The sequence below is a fragment of the Colius striatus genome, chromosome Z (assembly GCF_028858725.1).
Source record: "Colius striatus isolate bColStr4 chromosome Z, bColStr4.1.hap1, whole genome shotgun sequence".
Taxonomy (NCBI): Eukaryota; Metazoa; Chordata; class Aves; order Coliiformes; family Coliidae; genus Colius; species Colius striatus.
Genome location: NC_084790.1, coordinates 1,923,006 through 1,941,431, shown reverse-complemented (window position 1 = coordinate 1,941,431; position 18,426 = coordinate 1,923,006). Strand labels below are relative to the sequence as shown.

The 18,426-nt window shown below is 48.3% G+C and overlaps 1 protein-coding gene across 9 annotated transcripts in view; it reads right to left on the bottom strand.

Moving 5' to 3' along the window:
• The window catches only part of LOC104557622 (protein TANC2), a 306,816-nt gene that overhangs the window by 19,553 nt on the left and 268,837 nt on the right, over window positions 1-18,426 (bottom strand). For all 9 annotated transcript variants that reach the window (XM_062018045.1, XM_062018041.1, XM_062018049.1 and 6 more), the window contains 6 exons: window positions 13,557-13,679; window positions 12,767-13,003; window positions 10,254-10,439; window positions 8,175-8,268; window positions 3,115-3,248; window positions 2,301-2,424 (listed from right to left, as the gene is read on the bottom strand). In XM_062018045.1, coding sequence (XP_061874029.1) covers window positions 2,301-2,424; window positions 3,115-3,248; window positions 8,175-8,268; window positions 10,254-10,439; window positions 12,767-13,003; window positions 13,557-13,679 — 898 coding nt within the window. The remainder of the gene's footprint in view (window positions 1-2,300; window positions 2,425-3,114; window positions 3,249-8,174; window positions 8,269-10,253; window positions 10,440-12,766; window positions 13,004-13,556; window positions 13,680-18,426) is intronic.

Here is an 18,426-nt window from a genome sequence, read left to right as displayed (position 1 = left end):
GGTGGGATCCTTTCTGTACAGAGGATGCATCCAAAGCAGGAGTGTACAGGCAGGGTTATCCCCATGGGGATGAGGCTCAGCATTGTGAGGCACAAGACAGACAGAGAGGAGCAGTGTCCACACATGCTACATACTTCAAACTTAGCCAAAACATGGAGGGATTGATTTCTTGCAGAGAGATGAGATTCAGAAGCAAGCTCTCCTGCTTCTGAAGGAGCATCAGGAACTGTTTTGCTTTGAGCTTTAAGAAAGCTGCTAGCAGGGGAAGCTGAATTCACCCTTCACACAGTCCATTACTTCTGGGTGTTAAGCAAAAGCAGCAGGTAACCCCAAAAATGTGGACTGCAAATTGATTGATGACTGCAACTCTGTTAATAGAAAGTGTTTGCTACCCGTGTTAATCAAGTAGAGCCAAAGGAGATTTGCTTTGCCACACAGTTAATTAATGCTTATGGCTTATGATTCACACTTTGGCTTTAATGAAACATTGAAAGGGGACTGTCAAAGCCATTTTAATTAAAAATGCATCATACATCACTGTACTTTGCCCAGGCTTGAGTTAACTTCTCAGGACCACGTGTCCCAGCACATTTAGTTCATGAAGTTCTTCAGAAGAAGTTGTTTAGAAGATTTTAAGTCTTTTGGATTTATTTGGCTTCTCAGCACCCAAGAAGCCAGGGAAACACTCCAAGCACTTGCTGGTGATCCCATAGGCAAGATCATGTTATCTGCTATTTTCATTCTCCAACCAACCAGCCAGTCTTAAGCATCAGCAACAATTCTTAAGTCTGGCCAAAAAGAAAAGGAGAAGATAAATTCACTTATTTAAAGCCTTTTACACAGCTTTTACACACCCCTTTGGGCCACATTCCAACCCAAATATGGGGAGTGTTAATTTGATTTTTTTGTTCTCTCCAATACATAACACCAGGGGAAAAAAAATGAATGAAGTCACAGAATCACACCTCCAAGTGATCTTTGTCACATCAGGTTATAGCACTGAGGATCTTACTGGCCTGTGGCCTCAGGACAGACAAAGAGAGGCAAGGAGAAACTTGTTCTTGGAAGCGTGGCAACTTCACAGTGAGAAGAAAAGAATTCTTACAACTACTCCAGTAAATATTCCAAGAGCCTCACATTTTGGCTAAAGGGTCAGCCATGAAGAAAATATCCCTTTCCCAAAGAGGGATCTTACCTGAAATAAAGATATCAAATCACAAGGCAGGAATTAAATGATCTTTCTAGCCAAAACAATAAATAACCCAAACAAACTAAACCAGAACAAACATTGGCTATTTTGTCATAAAAACAAACAAAAGAAGCCTCTAAGGGACTGCAGAGATCAGGAAGGATGGTGTTCACGCAGTTGGTAGGCAGCGTGTTGCTCTGACTCACCTCCATTGTGGACAGCAGGAATGAGTAAAACTGAAACGTGTTCCTGTTGGCTGAGTAACTCCCAGTGAAGGAGAGTTATTAAGCACTGAAAGTACTGAAGCAAATCGAGTGTGTGAGTGCAAAGCTGAAGAGCAGACCAGCTTCCAAACAATCCTGCTGGCATTATCAACAGACACACCAACTCCTTGCCTGTGTCAGGGCCTTCCCCTCCTGCTGCTGTTGGTGTCAGAAACGGGGGGGACAATCCTAGCACTGAACATGGAAGTGTTCAAACGTGTCCCAAACTCTGGTCCTGTTGTTGGGTCTTGTTTGGCTGTCACAGGGCAATGCTGACACTTCAATCACATTGCTTGCTGTCTAAGAGGAAAGCTCCAAGCATGGTTCAAGGGTGTATTCTTGACCTAATGCTTGAAGCACCTGGCAGATGTTGGGTTTTTTTCATAGAATCACAGAATGGTGGGGGTTGGAAGGGACTTTTAGAGATCATCCAGTGCAACCCCCCTGCACAAGCAGCTCCAACCTTGATCAGGTCACACAGGAACGTGTCCAGGTGGGGCTTGAAGAGCTCCAAGGAAGGAGCCTCCACACCCTCCCTGGGCAGCCTGGGCCAGGGCTCCCTCACCCCAACACTGAAACAGTTTGGCCTTGTGTTTAAATGTAACTGTTTGTGTTCCAGCTTCACCCAAATGCAGGGCTTTGAAGTTGTGAACACCACAGACAACAAAAGAGACAGCCAAGATTAAGGCTATGACCATTCCAGCCTCAGAACCTCTCCCTCTGCCCCAATCCAGCAGTGGTGTTCCAATCCACACGCCCACCTGACAAACTCCACAGGAGACAGCGGGGTGGCTGTGGACACACACACACACACACACACACACACCTCTCCTAGCACAAGCTCTAACCTTGTGCAAGCAGGAACTCCACGGTGCCCAGGTGCCCCTCGGACGCAGCCATCATCAGCGGCGTCCGGCCCTGCTTGTCGGCCATGTTCACGTCGGCGCCGTGCGTGAGCAAGAGATCCACGATCTGCAACAAAGGGAGAGCATGTGGCCTGTGTGGAGATCCACTGGGGAGGAAAGCAGAGCCAGAGGAGAATGGAGTAGCCCTGGTGTCTTGAAACCTCGCCCTCCGAGGCATGGGAGGATTGGAAATGGGAGGCAAGGGGAAATCTCACCCCTCTGAGGCACTCTGGGGTTTACTGCTGTCGGATGAGGGTGGAGGAGAAGCAATGGAGGTTAGAAGGACAGGGAAAATGGATCTTTTAAGGCAAGAGCATCTCATTTGCTTCCCAAATGGTGAAACAACACAGTGCTTAAGGAAATGCTGTCTGTAGGCAGCAAAAGCTAAGCGTGCGTGAAGCACCAGTATCACACTTCACACAGCCACAGCGTGGTGGGGGCTGGATATCCCTTCACAGAGTGTCAGAATGCTGGGGTTAGAAACCATCTACTCCAATCCTCCTTGTTAGAGCAGGTTCCCCTCCATCTGGGGGCACAGGAACGCGTCCAGGTGGGTTTGGAACCCTCCTGAGAAGGAGCCTCCACACGAAGGAGCCTCCACACCCTCCCTGGGCGGCCTGGGCCAGGGCTCCCCCACCTCCGCACCAAAGGAGTTCTCACACTTCTCCTCCCTGGGAGGGTTGGGAGCTTGTCTTTTCCACCTGTTACCTCAGGAATGGCCCGAGTTTCGATTTGAGGCCCCGAGGAAGCCGCTCACCTGCCAGTGGCCCTGCCTGACGGCGCTGAAGAGCGGAATGACCCCGCGGCGGTTGGGCTGGGCCACGGCCGCCCCCTGCTCCAGCAGCAGCCGACACACCTCCAGCTTCCCCCGCCCGGCCGCCGCCGTCAGAGCTGGGGGAGACACAGAAACCAGTGAGGGGAAAGAGCCACACTCTCCATGGAGGGTTTCTTTCCCCCCCTGTCTAGAGATAGGCCTTGCCTCTGGATACCTGAAAAGCCAAACGTATCCGATGAGAGGCAAAATGGACGCAGTGGCTTGAGCCAGTGGAGTCCTGGCTCTCATTTCTCTTCAAAGGTCACCAGTCCCATGAAAAGATGTTATGGAAAGAGGCTGACCTGGGAGAATCAGCTTTTATTACCCACATGTCACAGTGGAAGTGGATGAGAACGGCAACAGGCACGAAACGATCCACAGGCACGTGCCAGGGTCAAGGCTTTGTCACGTAAAACCTTCACCATTTCCCCCTGTGCCTCCTGCAGGTTTCCCTACTGCAAAAAAGCTGTGTCTTATCAGGAGCACAATGTTCAAACACAGGTCTTTGGCTATGTGCTGTCATAGAACCACAGCATGGTGGGGGTTGGAAGGGAGCTTTAGAGCTCATCCAGCCCAACCCCCCTGCAGAAGCAGCTCCCACCTAGATCAGGTCACACAGGAACGTGTCCAGGTGGGGCCTGAAGACCTTCAAGGAATGAGACTGTCCTAACAAGACCTTCTGCAACCTCTCCTTAACTCATTTCACCATGACTACGAGAGCAAACGAGGGATCAAGCTGGAGGCCCTGACAGATCACTGCCAGCTCCTGGCTGTCAGCTGGATTTGTGGCTTTTCTGTGTCTGAACAAGCAGAGAGCAGCCTAATTCAGATGGAGGACTTTTTAACATCCCACTTTAAGCCTGTAGATCTCTGAAACCAGGGAAACCACTGGAAAGCAAAAAAAAAAATGGTATGAATATGTTCAGTTGTTCTCCAAGCAAAATGCTAATTCTGGGCTTTGTTTCCCACCAGAAAGGGTCTTTGTGCAAAAGCCAAATTATCTCTCCAGTATTACAGATACTCACAGTATTACAGGTGGGTAGAAGTTAACACCTGACAGCTCTTCCCATGATGAAATGTGCTCTGTTAACTCTGAAAGCATGGTGGGGTTAGAAAAGAGACATTCAATCTGAAAATAGTTCCAAGTGTCAGCTCCTGCTTTTGACTCGTCTTTGGGATTAATTTTAGACTTTTCCAGTTCCTCCTCCCCTCTCTCTTTTAACTTTCTGTGCACTTCAGCACAGCTCCTCTGGCTCCAAGCTCTGCTGCTTCTGGTAGGAGTTTGAGCAGAAGGTGGGAGTCTATTTCTTTGAAGCACATTTCTGGGGGATGGCTGACTACGAGGTGTTGATGGGTTTCCAACTGCAGCACTGTGAAGTGTTGGGGGACTGGATTAATTCTTCTCTTCTGTTCCACTGTTGTGGTTGAGGGGGGTTTTTTATCTTCTCTTGGGTTTCAGGGACACCAAGAGTTAAAGGGAAAAAAGAGAATCATCTTGCTGCCACGAGCAGAACATGCTGCAAGGTCTATAATCAGATCCATGTGGGTTTTAAACGTAAGCTCCAAAGATAGAAGGAGGGGTGTGTGTAATGTGCATGTCAGAGGAATGTGGTGTGAAGGGCTTTTGGGTTCTTTCTAAACCTGCCTTCATGCTGCAGGTTAATGTGAGGCATTTGGTATTGAAATGATTCATGTTTGCAACAAGGAAAAGAACTGTGACGTGTTTGGTGTTTGCCATGAAATGGTCTTTGGCAAAGGCTTTCCCCAAACAGGATGATTTTGACCCATGGCCGTGCCCTTCTCCACTCTGCCTTACAATCCCCTCCTGGACTCATGTGGCTTTCAGCTGCTCTGTTCTTCAGGGTCAAAGCAACTGGTGTGGGTACGTAGCTCCAGCCCATCCTTTGCACACCCAGCTCAAGGGAAGTTCACAAGCTTCTGTGCTATGGAGCAGTCAGATCTTGCTGCTGCAGGAAGGTTCCACACTGCTGACCTGGATTTGCTGCCTGCTGCTGAGAGAAACCTACCCAAGCTTGTCTGGTATGAGGCATCTAAGCATCTATCCTCAGAATGAAGGGCAAAAGGAACTCAATGCAGCTGGCCCCTAGAAGATCAACTCACTGAGTTACACCCAGACTTCACCAGTACCTGTGCTCTGAAGGTTAGACAAGATCAAACCCTCGAGCTGCAGTGAGCTGGACAGACTGTAGCTGCTATGAACACAGGTTCCTCACCCCTGTACCTCCACAGCCTTCCAACCAAGCTCCAGCTCTCACCTCAAGCCCAGAACATTACCCTGTGGCTCATATCCAACTATCCAAACTCCAATGTTCAATTAAACTACTTCAGGGAGAAAAATCTAGAAGTACCTGCTTATTTAAACCTTTTAGCACTGCTTAGATGGACCCACTGACCTGCTCCTGACATCACCAACGTGCCTTACAATAGCCTCCAAAGTACCCTCGACACAAGGTAAGGTTGAGCCTGTGTGTTGAAAGGAGTTTGTAAAAGCCAAGGAAAGGCAATGAGAGCAATGGCAATGGTTTAGTTGAAGTTTTGCTGTCTGCCAGAGAGCTCCTGGAGCCCAGGAGAAACAAGGTGAGCCCACCAAGGCCAAGCAAGGAGCTGCAAACCAGGAGCTTGGGCTGGCAAACGAGAAGGTTCATTTTTTGCACCTTTTCCATGAGGATGTGGTGCCAGGAGAACAAGTCACTGTGCAATAACAGAGAGTCTTGGCACAAATGCCACAAACCAGTTGCTGCTTTTCTCCTAACAGGGTGCAACCAAATCCTGAGACAAGTTTCAGGTGCAGACATGTCCCCCCCACTCCTTCCCTCAAGTCTGCAACGTCAAGAGGAGCCAGTTTCCAACACCAACGATCTGCAACGGCACAATCTGCCTTCTGCTGCTCTGTGTCTGTTTTCTTAGAGCTTAAAAAAACCCCAAACCAAACTTGATCTGGGAGGTGGAATCATGAAATTGCTCCTCTGTGGCATGTGTGTGCTCCACAGCCTGGCAGCACTTTGCACCTCTGACTCTCATGGACTTATTACAAGTGACTCAAGACACTTTTGTGCTGGCTTTTGGGTATTAATCTTATCCCAGAGGGGGGAAATGATCCCATCTGCAGTTGGCTATAGTGTGCTGTCAGCAATTCCTAAGGTTATGATGTAACTTGGCACTGCCATTTGGATGATATCAGGCTGATAGCACTGAGCCAGGCAGTGGAAGATTAGCTACACGAGCAACAAGTAGCAAAAAGCAGACAAGACGTGATTCAGAGTTTTAGAGCAGATTGCTGTTTTTAGGTGGAACCCAGTGTTTCTCTTCAGATTGATCTAAACTTGCTATGTACTTTGGGGAAAAAGAACAGTAAAACAATGTGAAAGGGGGTGCTGAGATCCATAGAAACTTGTCCTACCTGTGAGATGACACAAGAGCTGCTCAATTTGGTGGCTGGCTTGTTTTATCTCCTTTTCCCATCTTACCTACCACCAATTTTAATGGGATCCATTGGTATCTCTTTTGAGCTGGCTCCTCGGTTTGTGTGTGATATGGAATGGGCATTCTGGGCACAGCAGAGCTGCCCAGGACACAAGGAAAGAGAAGAGCTGGACTTTGTGGTGTTCAGCTTTCAGCCTAGAGAGCATGGCTTGAGCAGGAGAGAGGACAGTGTGACCTGCAAAGGCAGAGCTCCAGGGGCAGGCAGGGTTACACATCAGTCCAGAAAAAGCCTGGAGCTTTATAGCAGGCTTTGCTAGACTCAGTCAGGCAACCCAGGACTATCTCAACTCAAGGAGAGCATCTGTGGTATCTGATGCTTCCCATGAGGTTACAGTGGCAGGGAAACATCTTAGTGGCTTTTAACCAAACTCTGAAGGCCTCTGGATCATTATCCTGTCTCCACAGTGGCCCTCAAGATCCAAACAGACCCAAATTCTGGCCCAGTCACCACTGACTAAATTGTTTCTTTGCATACATTGCCCTTATTACTTCTAACAATGGCACAATGCCCTTGCCACTCACTTCTGTCTCTGTGGGTGCAGGAGCTGACTCCTTCCCCACTGCTCCAGGTTCCCTGTCAGGGTAACCCATCCCTTCTCTGCTGTCCTTCAAAGCTCATGTGCAATCCTTTTTGATTGATTCAACACAGCCTCTAATAAAGCTGCATTTTCAGATATATCTTGTATGAGAGATACAAATAGAACCCAGTTTCTTCCTGTCCCCTTCTTCTAACCAGCAACAACCTGCCCAGAGCCCAAACCACACACCAGCCTCTGTCTGTACCTTTGCATCATGTCATCTTTGAGCAAAGCTGACAGAACCAAAATCAGTGCTCTGTTATCCAGACAGGAACATTACCTTGGTGTATTAACTTGACAGGAACATTACCAGAGACGTGAGCAGATTAGTGAGTCGAGTACAAAAGACAGTGGGTAGTATTTATGAGGTCATTGGAGTTCAAAGCTAACAGCTCTGTGAGGTTTGAGTAATCTCAAGGAATGGAGATGAGAGTGCAGTTCATACCTGTGGAGTGGGAGGGGTGAATGACTGCTTTTGGCTTTGGTAGGGGTTAGGAAGGCAGGATTTCTGTGTTAGCCACACAGAAAGACAGGACTGCACAAAAAGGACATGTGGTTGATTAATAATAATGAGACGTTTATCAATGGTGCTGAATGTGAGAGGGAAACAGGGAGATGCATTCCCAATATGAAGAGAGAAAGAGCAGCTTGTGTGCATCGTACTTAATGAGAGGTGCTTCAGAGAAGCCAAGGGGCTGGTTGTCAGAGATTGAAAGTGTCAGGAGCTGCAGAAGCTCAGCACTTTCAAAAACCAAACCTCCCTGTTTCACTGAAGCTCCACCCTGGCACTTGTAAACCACCTCAAGTCAAACCAGAGGAACTCATCCTTCCCCCTTCATCCAAACCATGATCAGGTGATGGGGAAGCCATAAACACACACACAAACATGCAAGAGGAAGCTACAGCATCTACAGAAATCACCTGTCTCTCCCCAAAGGCTGTCAAAGCTGTTGATTTGTGCTCTCTCCACCTCCTCTTCATCTTTTTCTGGAAGGTCCAGCAGGTAGGAGACAATCTGAAACAGAACAACTGCTGTCAGCTCATCAACTTGGATGTGTTACAGAGAAGCTGCTGCCACCTAAACACGAGGTGCCCTCAATACACAGAGGAAAAAGGATCAGTCCCTCCCTGTACAAACAATAAAAACCCCCAAATCGCCTACCCAAGTGTCCTGATCTGAGCACACATGAGCTTTCCTCACATCAGCCTGTGTCTGTCCTGCCACACACAATCTGGAAACGTGCACTGGACATGCCCATAACCACTCAGGAAACATCCTCACCTGCTTGCTGGGCTGCAGTGAGGGTGATCACCCTCTTTTAAAGATGTTCATCTCCTTTTGAGGATGGTCATCTCCTTTTACTCCTGGGGAAACTGAGTCACTGACAAGTGATGCAATGGTGCCATTCTCACTGTATTTGCTTGAGCTCCACGATGAAGCTACTCCCAGAAGCTCCTTTCTAGCAAATACTGTTTGTAAGCAGCCTGTTAAAAAGACTTTCACTCTATTTTTCTTCTACCTGGCGATGCTTGAAACCCCAGAGAAGCAAATTAACTTCCTTAAAGGGTAAATTAGAAGATCTAATGGGCTGAAAACTGGCAGAAAACTGTCAGAGTTTGAACCCTGTGATGTGGGAAAACATGAGGCTGAGAAGAAAAGGGAGATTTTATTTTAGTGAGTGAAGGATTAAAGCATTTCTCTCATTCCAGGAGAACCAATTATCTGGTGGGGATACACCTGGACTACAAGGAGCTTCCTCTGAGTGCCTGGGAATAAGTTGTGCCTGTGGGCACAGGCTGAGAGAAGCACCAGGGCAGGGCAGCAGTGACTTTGGTGACAAGTGCTGCTTTTCCAGTGATGCTTTGGTGCTAAATGGGATATTAGGAATGGCAAGTATCACAGGGAGGGAGCAGAACACCCAGGAGGGTGCTGCTCATAGTCCTCCCACCGTAGATGCTTTGTGTGTGTGTTGCTGCCTTGATGGGATGGGTGAGCCCTTGGCTGCTCAGTGGGCCTCGTGTTGCCTGACTGAAGCTTAAAGCTAAGTCTGTCATGGTGGGGTATAACCACAGCAAGAACACAGTGTGGCTTCAGCAGGGATGAAGATCGCTTAATATACATCCTAAATGTTTGGTTTATCACCAAAACTGGAGGAAAACCAAGCCAGGAATCACCAGCATGCATCTCCCATGACTGCAAGCACCTCAAAACTGGGACTGGGGAGTCTCTTCCAGAAGCAGCCATTTCCCTTTTATGGTACAACACAAATAAGAAACAGCTCCAAAACTCCTTTTTATACATTACAAAGGTGACTAGGATTGTTTAGGGGGGGAAATTCCCCACTTAACAAAGTTCTGTGCCCTGTTCCAGATGACATCCTTGGCCTGCAGCTCTTTAGGGTTTTGAAGTTCCGTCTGCTTCTGATCAGTTCAACCTCCCAGTCACTTAGTTAAGAAGGATTTCCCAGATTTCTTTAATTAGCTCCCCTGATCTGAGCACATTACCAAAGTTTTCGTGGATTATGCTCCACAAAAGCAAAAGCTCAGCTCAAGTCCATGAGAGGAGCTCCATTTAGCAATCAACTGATGCAAAAACCCCCTCCAAGGCTGTTTCTCGGGGAAGCAAACAGAAGTCATTTGCCACATCACAAATCTTGAGCAGGAAGCTCATCAGCTCTTTCTCTCCTTCAACATCCACTCCAAAGCTATGTGGTCTCCCACTCCACTAGCAGCACTGGAGGAACAGTGCAAGCAACATGCTGTTTATCCTTCCTTGCTTAAAGGTTTATTCCAACAGCTTAAAGGCTTGTTATGCTTCCTGTCTTGGCCACCTGCCCAGACCACAGGGTTTGCCAAGAGATCTGTGAACCCCACTGCCTCTGATGGGAAGAGTAGACAGAGCTACTGACTCCACCTCCAAGGCTCACTTTGGTCAACATTTTGTGTAGGAAACCAAGTCAACCCTTGGTTTCCCAGCCTGCAGGTGCTGGTGGCTCTTACCTCAGTGTAACCCATGCTGGCTGCAGCAATCAGTGCCTGCTGGATGGCGTGGCTCTTCTTAAACACTCCCTGCTGCTGCCCAGCCATGGTCCAGTCACACTGGATCAAGAACTTCACCACTTCCAAGTGTCCTCTGAGAGCAGCATGAACCAAGGCACACTGGCCATTTTTATCCAAATGATCCACCTTGGAAAGAGGTGAAAACAAACAATGAAGCCAAATCATGTGCAAGAAGTCTTTTGTTTTCTTCAGGCTTTGCAGCCCTAGTTTCAAATGTGCATTTCTCTGGTAAACTATCCCTTCCATGACCTGGAAACAACCATTCCCAAAGCAACTCTGTCCCAGGCACAGGCATCCTCCTGGCTTTGGATCAGTTCCCATCATATTTAGCTCTCCTCAGCCTCAAAGGCTGCAAAAGCATTTTCCCCCTTTTTGGGTCGTGAAATCCAGCAACTGTGTTTTCTTGCTGACTGAAATCACACACACTGGTACCAACTCTTTCATCCAAATCCACAACAGGAAACACAGCTTGTTGCTCAGATCCCGTTTCTTTGGACAGACACACAAGTGCCTCAGCCTGGAGGTGAACACAAAACACAAACCCAACATGGGCAGAAGCCAAAGGGAAACAGATGGCACTTGGCAGCCCAGCAGGAACTTTTTTGGTCAGCTTTTTAGGATGAGGCAGGGTTTTCACTTGATGCCTGAATGTATCAGCTGGGATTTCTAGGTCCTATCCAGTAAGTTTGAGGATACAGGACAGGCAGAATCAGCTCCTATCCCTGCTGATTAACCCCTCTAGTGCTCTGCAACGTGTTAGGTAGCATTTCTCATCTTACAAGTAGGAGAATGGATCAATGTAAGGAGTATTTATACTGGTATTGTAATTACAGAACACACAAGAAACATTTCTCATGGTAGAAGACATTAATGTCATTAACACACTGATATTTCTCCTTGATCAACTTCTGCAGCTGTCAGGGTTGCTCTTTTCTCTGCCAGAATCTCAGCCTTCAAACTAAACCCAGCAGGTCTCAGGGTTATTTCCTCAACACAATCAGGGATGCTGAAGGATACTGAGTGGCAGGAACTTTGCATTGCATTGTGTAGCCCAAGTATTCCTGTTCTCAGAGAGGGAATGTTGTTTCTTACCCAACAGATGGTAGGGAGTCACCCACCTTTCTTTTCTCCTTCATATCATCCTCACATTATTACAGACAAGGATCTAAACAGGATCTAATTACAGCCAGATCTAAACAGGTCTCTCAATCACCCTGACTTTCATACCAAAACCCTACAGACCCATATTTTGCTTTTGCAGTTGAAGTTAAACATATAGAGAAACCACAAATTGTTTCCAGGAGGTTCCACTTCAAAACTCAGCCCAGTTTTCTTCTTCCAACCAAAGAGTCCAACTGCACTCATTATGTGCAATTAAAACTCCAAACACTCACCACAAAGCTAAACAAGGACAAGCCTGAGAGGAGTTTGTGGGAAATGTGTGTCTCAAAGAGCTATTCAAAGAACTTGCTGTGCTGCAAAAGCAACGTTGCCATTTTTAACCCTGTGAGGTCCAAGGGTTTCTCCAGGGTCTCTTTCAGTAGGTCATCAGTGCAGCATGACCAGGAGGTTCCTACCTCACACCCGAATTCTACAACACTCTTCCAGACTCAGGAGTTACTCAGCTTTGGTGTCAGTGTGAGATTTACAAAGGCAAGTCATTAACTCTGTAGTAGCACCCTGGGTTTGTCTGCTGGAGGATATTCTTCAGTGAGCATTAGAGTTAATTTTCTTCCTAGTAGATGCTCCAGAGCTGTATTTTGGGTTTGTGTTGAAGAGAAGGTTGATACCACAGGGATGTTGTGGTTATTGCTGAGCAGGGCTTGCAAACACCAAGGCCCTTTCTGCTTCTCACTCTGCCTCACCAATGAGTGGACTAGGGTTGTACCTGTTGCCCCTTGTGCTGTCATTGGCCATCCCTGAGCACAGCCTGGCTCCAGCCTCCTCACACCCAGCCTTGATGCATTTGGAACATGAATGAGCTCAGCCCTCAGGCTCCTCTTCTCCCAGCTGCAGAGCCCCAGCTCCCTCAGCCTTTCAGCACAAGGCAGATGCTCCACTCCCTTCAGCATCTCTGTGGCCCTGCACTCAACTCTCTCCAGCAGCTCCCTGTCCTTCTGCAGCTGAGGGGCCCAGCACTGGCCACAATCTTCCAGATGTAGGCTCAGGAGGGCAGAGCAGAGGGGGAGCAGAAGCTCTCTGCACCTCCTGCCCACAGCCCTTCTCATCCAGCCCAGGCTGCCATTGGCCTTCTTGGCCACGAGGCCACGTTGCTGGCTCCTGCTCATGCTGCTGCCCACCAGCATCCCCAGCTCCCTTTCCCCTGCCCTGCTCTCTAAACACTTCATTCCCCAGCCTGTGCTGGTCCATGGGGTTGTTCCTTCCCAGATGCCAGACTCTACACTTGCCCAAGACAGTTCAAAGCAGCTTTCAGAGGAAAGTGCTGGCTTTACCTTGGCCCTTTTCTTGCAGAGCAGCACCACAATGCTCAGAAATCCAGCAGCGGCCGCGTAGCCCAGGGGGGTGAGGCCGCTCTCCGAAGCAGCATCTACGTTGGCCCCAAACTCCAAGAGCAAAGCCACCATCTCTGTGTAACCCAGGTGAGACTGGACACACAGAATGGGAGCGTTGTTCAGCACTTCTGTGCGGTAATTCACGTTTGCACCTCCTAAAATCAGCAACCGGCTGACCTGCAGAGGGGAAGAACAGCTCTTGTTAGCTCAGGCTTGTGGAGAGACCTTCAGAGGACACAAAACACCCAGGAAAAACACTTGGGAAAATATACAGTCCTGCTTTGGGCATTTTTGCCTGGGTGGCAAGGAGCTGGGCCAAACATCCTTCCAGATGAAGGACAGTTTGAAGCCTTTACCACTGGCTGAAACCCTTTCTCACACAGGAGCACTTGCTGTTGTGTTTGGGCATCCCCTCTGAGTTACCGGCTGTCTAAGCCAGAGCTCTTTCCTGGACTGTCAGATTCCAACACCAGTTGCTTTATCCCATGTCTTTGGGGAGGAAAATTGCAAACAAACAATTTTGCACAGGCATAAACTCGCTATTCACATGCTGCAATTCAAAGGAGATCCCATGTCAATGGAGAAGGGTTGAGGGATCATCCCAGAGGGTAATAAAATCCCAACTGCTCAGCCAGCTGCTCAGCACTGCTTGGGGTAGAACCACTGCCATGGGCAGGCAGCTACAGAGACCACTCTGTGCCCAGGTACCACCTCAGCTCTCCTCCTCTACCTTTATGTTTGGGGTGTAGAGATTCCTCAGAGATGCCAAAGCCATCGAAAGTCCTTCGGTACTGTAGGAGATCCAAAGCCCTTGTAGGATGGAAGAAGACACTCCAACTTTTTTACTCAGCCCCTAAAATGAAAGAAAAAGATGACTTAGATCCAAGCTTAAGAATTGCCCTGGGCAGATCCCTCTGGGTCTTTGGATTTCAAAAGAGTTTCAAGACATTAACAGTCATTCACAAGATAATTACACCATCTGTCACATCCAGGGAATTAATAAGCTTGTAGAGGTACTGCAGCCATCTCTAAGGCCTAGGAAAGGCAGGATTAAACCATGAGCAACCTGAATTCCCTCAACATCCTCTAAGGAGCACAGCATGCTGCTTTTTTCCCCCTCCTCTCTTTTAAACACATTATTTTGGCAGAACTGATTCACAAGGTTTCCTTCTTAATCATGCAGTTAAACTGGGTGACAGTATCTGCTCACAATAAGAGTAACTCTGAGGAGAGAGCCCTGGGAGTTCTGGTTGGTAACAAACTAAACAGGAGCCAGCAATGTGCCCTCATGGGCAAGAAGCCAGTGGCAGCCTGGGGGGCATCAGGAAGAGTGTGTGAAGAGAAGGGGATTCTTCTCCCTCTCTGCTCTGCCCTGGTGAGACCTCATCTGGAGTCCTGTGTCCAGTTGTGTGCTCCCCAGCTCAAGAGGAACAAGGAACTGCTGGACAGAGGCCAGCACAGGGCTGTGAAGATCCTGAGGAGGCTGGAACATCTCTGTGAGGAGGAAAGGCTGCAGGACCTGGGGCTGTTGAGCCTGGGGAAGAGAAGGTTGAAGGGGGGAACCTCACCAACAGTTGTAAATCCCTAAAGGGTGGGTGTCAGGAGGCTGGGGACAGTCTTTGTCCCTCAACCACAGCCTCAACCACAGCCTAGAACACTATTTCCCTACCTCACACCAGGCTGTCTCCAACCTTCCTGCCCAGTGCCCACCATCAGGCTGTTTGGAACATACAGAAGATCTTCTTCCAGAGCTCAGGGCACAGTGCTCAAAGGAGCAACAATTGCTCTGCAGCTAACAGATGGAGCAAAGGGCCGGGTAAAAGAGGAGAGGAATGGATCTGCAAGTCCAGCACTGGGCTGTGCTCCCTGGCATGAGGCTGGTAGGCCCTGAAGGTTGCAATTCAATCCCCATTAAAGGCTGCTGTTGCCATGGAAACTAGACAGACATCTTTAACTCTGTTTTGTTATGCTAAGCCTGGTTTCTGCTTCCTTCCACGCTGTGTGGTCACTTCTATCCGTGGCAAAGCAGAGGGATCACATTTCAGTTTGTAAAGGCTTTTGTGTGATGAGCTGACAAGGACATATGCAGGGTGGCAGGAAGTAAAACCAGCAGTAAAAGGTGGGATTTATGGCCTCTAAAGGAAGATGTGAAGGAATCATCATCTAAGCCCACTGCTGGCCTCAGCTGCAGACCTCTTATACCAAGGTGTGGAAGATTTTCAGAAGCATCACACCAGCCATCAACATATTTGTCCCTTGAATTGGTTTTACCATGAAAAGAAGGCAACAGATTAGAAAAGCTCTTATAAATAACAACTCCCTGAGCTTGTTTCCTTCCAAATTCAGGGAGTTAAAAGAGAGATAAAGAGCTGCTCTCTGTGTTAAAAGAGGCAGAAAGGAAAGAGCTGAGGAATCTGAGACACTGTTTAAATGCTGCTGTTGGAACGACACAATGCAGGACATCAGAGGTCAGTATGAGATTGCAAAGAACCCAGGACAGTGTAATTGGACAAATGGAAACCAATTTCATAATCAAAAGTTCAAGTGATTTCAAAATAGATGTAATTCTATGAGACCCATAAATAAGCTGCTTGAGTCACCATCAGGACCAAGGGGAAGAGTATGTGTTTTCATAACAGCCATCTGAAGATAATCACATGTGCTATCAAAGCCTTAAGTGTTGTATTAGAACATATATATACACCAAGGTATTAGTGCAAGACACAAAGGATGACATTTATCCTTTAAAGAATAAATATAATCATAGATTCACAGAATGGTGGGGTTTGGAAGGGACCTTTAGAGCTCATCCAGTCCAACCCCCTGCAGAAGCAGCTCCCACCTAGATCAGGGAGCACAGGAACGTGTCCAGGTGGGGCTTGAAGCCCTCCAAGGAAGGAGCCTCCACACCCTCCCTGGGCAGCCTGGGCCAGGGCTCCCTCACCCCAACACTCAAACAGTTTGGCCTTGTGTTTCAATGGAGCTGTTTGTGTTCCAGCTTCATCCCATCACCCCTTGTCCTGGCACCGGATACAACAGACAAAAAGTGCTGCCCCAACCTCCTGACACCCACCAGCTGGCTGAGATCTGGCTGCCTGGCAGCACAGCCTCTGGGCAATCAGCCAGTGCTCCCAGTTTGGTGCCAGCAGGGCACTTGCTGAGGGTCCCTCTGTGCCCTCACCCAGGTGCTTGATGAAGATGTTGAACAAGACTGGCCCCAGAACCCATCCCTGTGCAACTCCACTGGCCACAGGCCTCCAGCTCCATCCTGTGCCATTGATCACCACCACCATTCTCATTCAGCTGCTGAAACAAAACTGCCCTCTTTCTCACCTTACAGACTGTATCTTCCTTTTGCATTTCCCTTTTCTGCCCAGGCTGTCTCCTTCAGCAACAGCAGATCTCAACCTGACAGAAGGTTAAACTGAAACACCATCATCGCTGTTTCCACTTCACTGGGACCATCCCACACAGGACCTGACCATGCATTGTTTCACTTTGCCAACCACACACGAGGCTTGCTTTTCCTTTTGGTCCTGTACTCTTGCATGCAGCTCTCAGCATCCCTAATTTTTAAACCCTCTGCTCTTTGGCCATTGGCACCTTCAACGCAAGGTCTTCAGAATCCATTCCAAGGAGTATCAGACAGCATTTACACACCTCGGTGCTTCTGCCTGTTGTCATTGCATTGTCATTAACCTGGAGACTAGACACATCCATCTCTGGATGACTGACATTTTTAGTTAAGTAATTTAAGATGAAATTAAAGACTTCTTTGCAAAACATACATCAGCTGGAAGTTTGGGTCTTCTCACATCATTACTGCACTCTTCTTTTGCCCTTTCATTCCATGCTAGGCTTTCCATATGCTCCTGCTAAGACTGGTAATTGCTTTAAAACCCTAAAACATTTGTACTTTTTCTTTTTATCCCCAAATACTGAGGTTGTTTGTGTTTAAAAACAAGAAACCCTGCAGATCTCAGCCCTCCAGTGAAGAGGGGAGTGGGAAAGCTTCTTATCACCTGCATGTCAGTCATCACCTCCTGCCTGTGCAGGAGGAGATTCCAAGTGTGCCTTCATTACCCTGCACAAGGTACCCATGGATTCAAACTGGTAGAGATTAGTTAAGGACAAAGATGTTTTCTGCATTGTTTCATCAGTGTTTATCTCCATACCAAGCTCTAAGTACTCCCTGGCTGGATAAAATGCTTTAGCTCTGTATCAAACTTCTCCTGGCTTCACAATGGGTAAATCAAATGGGATTAAAATGGCATCATATCTCCACCTTCAAAGTCAGGATCTTTGTGTCTGTGGGAAGCTGCTGCTGTAGCATGGTAACTTCAGGGAAAGCACACTGAATTGATGACCTGTACAGGCTGGGGAATGAAGTGTTAGAGAGCAGGGCAGGGGAAAGGGAGCTGGGGGTGCAGGTGGGCAGCAGCATGAGCAGGAGCCAGCAACGTGGCCTCGTGGCCAAGAAGGCCAATGGCAGCCTGGGTGGATGAGAAGGGCTGTGGGCAGGAGGTGCAGAGAGGTTCTGCTCCCCCTCTGCTCTGCCCTCCTGAGCCTGCAGCTGGAAGATTGTGTCCAGTGCTGGGCCCCTCAGTTGCAGAAGGACAGGGAGCTGCTGGAGAGAGTTGAGTGCAGGGCCACAGAGATGCTGAAGGGAGTGGAGCATCTGCCTTGTGCTGAAAGGCTGAGGGAGCTGGGGCTCTGCAGCTGGGAGAAGAGGAGCCTGAGGGCTGAGCTCATTCATGTTCCAAATGCATCAAGGCTGGGTGTGAGGAGGCTGGAGCCAGGCTGTGCTCAGGGATGGCCAATGACAGCACAAGGGGCAATGGGGACAAGCTACAACAGAAGAGGTTCCAAAGCAACACAAGGCAGAGTTTGTTCCCTGCTGAGGTGAGGGAGCACTGGCAGGGGCTGCCCAGATGGGCTGTGGAGGCTCCTTGTCTGGAGCCATCCCAACCCCAGCTGGATGAGTCCCTGTGTGCCCTGCTCTAGGTGGTGCTGCTCTGGCAGGGGGGTTGCACTGGATGGGCTTTCCAGGTCCCTTCCAACCCTTGTGATTCTGTGGCTTGACACACTCCCTACTTGACAGAAAAGCTGTGTCACACCGGTAACGGCTTCAGCAAAAGATGAGACAGAGTGAAAAGCCTGAGTGGGCTAACAAACATGCTTGTTCAGTAATAAAGACAGTAATAGCAGGAAATGGGGAGTCTTTGCATGTACTCAAGGAAATCCTTTAAAGAATGCTGGAGATCTTCAATATGGCCTGCAACCCTCCTGCTCAATGCCTCCTTCAAAACTAACGTGCAGCTATTGTTTCCCTCGCAAACACTCACATATCCTCAGTAAACACTTGCTTAGAAAAGGAATAAAAAGAAATTTATTCAAGGGAAAGCAAAGGACTTGAAGTTGTCCAGTGTCTGTAATGCAGCTAATCCAAACCCTTTCCAAACTTTCTAGTACTTCTCAATGACACACTGTTTTGCTTATCTGTTCTATTCTTGCTGCAGTGTTGCAAAAGGAAGGATCCTGCACACTGATGAGAAGCAGAAGGCTGTGCTGACATTTTTCAGATGTTAATTGGCAGTTTC